The sequence below is a fragment of the Bos mutus genome, chromosome 2 (genome assembly GCF_027580195.1).
Source record: "Bos mutus isolate GX-2022 chromosome 2, NWIPB_WYAK_1.1, whole genome shotgun sequence".
Taxonomy (NCBI): Eukaryota; Metazoa; Chordata; class Mammalia; order Artiodactyla; family Bovidae; genus Bos; species Bos mutus.
Window position 1 is genome coordinate 93,229,847 of NC_091618.1, and position 4,727 is coordinate 93,234,573.

At 50.3% G+C, this 4,727-nt stretch overlaps 1 protein-coding gene across 1 annotated transcript; it reads right to left on the bottom strand.

Annotated features, from left to right (window-relative positions):
* Positions 1-2,710: 2,710 nt before the first annotated feature.
* On the bottom strand, positions 2,711-4,425 carry RPRM (reprimo, TP53 dependent G2 arrest mediator homolog). The gene has a single exon (XM_005911127.3). It carries the CDS (start codon positions 3,672-3,674, stop codon positions 3,345-3,347), a length of 330 nt encoding a protein of 109 aa, XP_005911189.1. The 5' UTR covers positions 3,675-4,425; the 3' UTR covers positions 2,711-3,344.
* Between the last annotated feature and the right edge of the window lie 302 nt (positions 4,426-4,727).

The following is a 4,727-nucleotide window of genomic DNA, read 5'->3' on the forward strand; positions in this document are numbered from 1 at the left end:
CTCTCAGGACTTCCCACTAATTACTGACCACATGGTGGACCTAAGTGTGTGGGATGATAAAATCTGCCTGTGTGCATCTATCCCTCCCAATTCCCAGTCTCTTAAGTCCGACATTGTTTTCTTCTATGAAACTCAGAGAGTGACTTTTAAACTTACTTTCCTTGCAGCACACCTGTAAGAAAGGATCAATGCCCCATAAACTCTAGGCAGGATTTAAAAGTTTCATTTAATGCATTTGTTAGGATCAAGATAAAAGACAATCAAAGGCAGAGAAAGACAGGGAGTGGTGTGGGGCCTGAGAAAGTGGTTGCCGTGTGGCCATCGGGGAATAGGGAGTGTAAAAAGCTTCTTGCACACATTGCCTCATCTATAAAAACCAGAATTACTTGGCATCTAAGTAACAAATGGATCTAAAGGCTGTAGAGAGGAGCTGTTGGCAGGAAATGGTCCCCAGGGCTATGATATTTTCAGATCATGTGCATTTACCTATAATGCATAGATCATGGATTACAGAACTCTGTTCACATAACTTTTCTATTTAAGGGCTAAATTTTGCAGGTTCTGATTTGTCGACTATCACAGTTTCTGGTGGTTAAGAGAATAAATCTGGATAGTTAAGGAAAAATGATAAATTTTGCCTTTGAGATGCAAGGAAGAGGAAAGTGCTGTGAAGAAGTATTAAGAGGAAAAAGTATGGAGAAGGATCATAGTGATAGCAGACATTTAAGAGCATTAGTAGAGGAGAGAATAGTAGGGGGCGTGGCAGCTTCCTCCCCACCCCCACAATTTTCAGGAATTTGACTTTAAATAGAAAGAGCTCTTCAATACAAATGCAAATTGACCTGCAGGTTGAGACCTTTCTGTGCCTGAAACTCACTATAAGCAAATAACTTGTACACAGCAGAGTACAGTGGAAGATTCCTACACACTCTTGATAGGAATCTTGGTAGGTTGGTTTTTGATCCCAAATCAGTTTCCACACTGAGTGTAATTTTAAATGTCTGGTTTGTCCCTGAGTGAACTGGTTGTTCTGCTTTCTTTGAAACATGGAGACAGCAGATTAACTTGGTGCCACAGAAACTAGCTACAGAACAGAAAGTCTCCATTTCCTATCTTACTCATTAACAAAGTAAAGTGCCCTCCATGACTCACTCTTGACTACATGCTGCCCTTGCTCCCCTGCCCAGACAGAAGAAAACAAGCAAATGCTTACCTGCTGTATATACAGGAACAATAGGCAAAACTTCAAAATCCTTTTTTTTTCAAGCCTAATATCTATTAGCATTCAAAAAAAAAAAAATTCTATGTCATATCCTGACATAGACAAAGATTTACTTTGGAAGTGAAACAGATACCTGAGTGGACAGGATGTTAAGGGACACAAACATTTGATCCCAACCATTCAGACACTTACACTGTTTATACCAGTTTTGCCTCTTCTCAATTAAATAGGACATTTCTTTCTTTCTTTTTTTTTTAATTTTAGTCTACCTTGTATCTGCTACAGTGAAGCCTTTAATTACTATACCATAGTAGAGGATTCTTTATATTCTCGAAAATATTTAGGCTCCTACCCCAGGTGTAAAAACAAACTGCTCAAAAACTGTTGTCAAGTTTCAGCTCGAAGCTATTGTATCCTTTGGGTTATTTTCACATTCACAGTTTTCCAGGGTTTTCTTTTCAAATCCCCTTCAATTTCTGAGCCCAAAGACCATCTATAGCTCCTCTCCGGCCAACTTCCAAGTTTGGGTTACACACATCTCTGACATTCAGAACCTCGGTTAACTCCTCTGAACCTTTTGGCTGGACCTGGGACTGATTACCCAGGTCGCGTTTATCTTTTACTTTCGCCCTTCAGATATAAAATGTAATATGACAAAGACAATACACGTCTTGTTTTTAGTAACAATGGTGTACGCCGGGGAGAATCAGCGTCACTCTGTCACTCTGTACTTTAGGAACTACATTTCCTGGTCTTTTTTTTTTTTTTTTTTTGATCAGGATCCTGACGCCTGCTTGCTGACGTTGGTCAGGAGAAGATGCCCTCCCTGAAGCCTAGCCAAGCCGTCTCTTCCTTTCATTAGCGGTGTAACCCTGTGTTCCCACCGGAGCCCTGCACGGAAGTGTAATCTTCCCGCGGGGGCCTCCCGTTTCTCGCCTGGCTTGGAGCGCTGAGCCTAAATGAAATATAAAATACTGACTGAAAGGGAAAACAAAGGATGCTGCCTCCAGGACGGCTCCAGGCCCAGAGGCTTGCCCAGGGCACTCGTCCCTGGGCCTCTCTGTCTGGCTCCCCGCCTCGTGCCTGCGTAGGATCCACGAGTTGAATCGCAGCTTGCCAAAGCGAATTCCACCTCGGACTGGTAACCTGACCCCTCAGCGTCGCCCGTTCCCTTCTGCCCGGAGCGTAGAATGATCACCAGGAGGCCAGGAAAAAAAACACTTAAACGTTGCATTTATTAAGGAAATTTTAAATAAGGAGAAAAAAAGTCAAAACGGTGTCACCAATGTCAAGAGCACTTTTGTGGTGTCAACCGTGCAGTCACGAGCTAGGAGTTCTATCCCGGATCTTTGCCTCGGGGCCAGCTGGAGTGCCAGTCCCGCCCCCTTCCCTCTCCCCCCCTCCCAAAGACCCAGTTGGAAATGCAATAAAAGAAACAACACCCCATTCACATTCGCAGGCTCCCCTTCCCCCCACCCCTTCCCCTAACACAAAACTCTAACCCCCAGGCAGGGAAACAGGCCACTAGGGCGGAAAAAGACTTATCAAATACTTGTATTCAAGCAAACAAACACAAAATCCCTTAAAACGGCACGTTACAATCAATCAAGGGTATTTATCGCCTGTCCTGCCAGGGGTGCAAGGAGCGGGAGGGAATGGGCGCGAACCCGGACACGGTTTGCGTGTCCCCGTTAGTTCGGTTAAGTGGAATATATGCGGGTCACTTTTCCGGTCACCAGGCAATAGGTGCCGTTGGTCTCCGCCTGCTCGCCCTCTCCACCTGCCCCCCCGAGCTTGGTCACCTGCGGGTGGAAAGGGGCCTTGGCCTGGGTCGGTGTCCCCGCATTCTGCGCTAGCGGCAGCTTCCAAAGTTCTGCGCCCTAATCGCCTTCTCTTGCCACTTGCTGCTGAGTCCAGAGTCAGGACTCTCTTCTACTGCCAGGCCTGGGGACTTTCAGAGGGCGAGCGATAAACGGGCTCGCTTCATCCCGAAAGGCAGAAGTCGAGAGAAAAAAACTGACTCCGACAGGTTTGCTTCGCCCAGTCTCGCATGGTGAGGGGGCGCGGCCGGGCTGGTGAAGTGGGGAGGCGAAGGGCGGCTGCCGCGGGGGCCGGGGGCCGGTCAGTAGGGCCCCACGACCACCGCCTCCACCTCCTTAGACGGTCTCCGGTCCTTCACCAGGAAATTGATCATGCCCTCGGACTTGATGAGAAGGTTGCAGCCCAGGAAGAAGATGCCGAAGACCACGGTGAGCGAGAGCACGCACATGACGGCGATCTGAACCACGCGCATGATATACAGGCTGCGCTCGTCCGGGCCGCCCTCCGCGAAGCCGTCGTCGGTCACCACGGACGCCTGGGTGCAGCAGCGCATGGCGCGCTCCAGCGCCTCGCTGCTGTTGGCCAGGAACAGGCCGGCCACGTCGGTCTGGTTGCCCAGTGCCGGATTCATTGCGGGAGCGGGCCGGCAACCCGGGAGGCGAGGGTCCGAGGGGTGGGAAGGCGGTGGCGCGGCAGAAACAGGTGAGCTAAGCGCTCACTTGTGGACTCGCGCGCGCGGGGACCGCTCGCTCGCTTGTTTCCAAAGTCCCCGGCTGGTGAGAGTTTCGCCGGAGCCTTCCCGCCGCGCGCCTCAGTCTGGCTGGTCTGCGCCGTGTGCTTCTGCCCGGGCGGTGCTCGTTCCCGGCGCTCGCTCGACTAGGGGCTGTTGGAACTTGGCGGGGCTGGGCCAGCCCGGCCGTGGGAGGTGCGGACGGCGGCGGTAGGGCCGCTGCTATGAGCGCAGAGCGGCCCCTTCTGGCCGCACCGCTGCTCTGCGCCCGCCGCTGCTGGGCGGTGGGGGAAAGGAATGGGGCGAACCTCTTGTTTTTTCTTGCTTCGCCTCTTTTCCAACTCCAAGGATAGGCAGAGATCGCTTTTCTGGCTTTTCTGGCTTGATGGATGATTGAAGAGTTTCGGGTGGGGGAAGGGTTGCGACCAACTGAAAGTTTCCTAAAAAGTGGGTCACACAAGCTCTGCGTGTCCTTGGCCTCCCGCCCCTCTCACCTCCGGGAGGTGGAAAGTGGCGATGAATCTCAGGTGGCAGATGGTGTCAGCGAATACATGGGCCCGCCGCCTGTGCCTGACTTTGTCTCGCTTGCGACAAGCCGGGAGGGAAGGAAGGAGAGAAAGAAAGAAAACGAGTGAGAGAGAAAACGATTGGAAAACAGAGTAAGGCAGATTTTATAGAAACTCTTGGGCAAAAGAAAAGGGTTTAGGGAAGGAAGGGCTCTTCTGTGGCCTTTATGGTTGCCAAGAACAGGGTCACCTCCTTGGTAAGGGAGGAGAAGGTGGACAGAATGGCTACCCTTGTAATCTCAATTGCTAATGAGTTTTTGGATGCGCTTCCAGTGTTTTTCTCTGCTGGCAGTAAATCAGCTGTTTAAGGGAATTGCTCATCAGCACCCATCACCTAGAACACTGGCCAACTCCTGGAAGATCTCCCCATTTTCCGTAAGCTGATGTA

Excerpts from the sequence above, each read along its gene's own strand:
- RPRM (XM_005911127.3), bottom strand. The coding sequence starts at position 3,674 with ATGAATCCGGCACTGGGCAACCAGACCGACGTGGCCGGCCTGTTCCTG.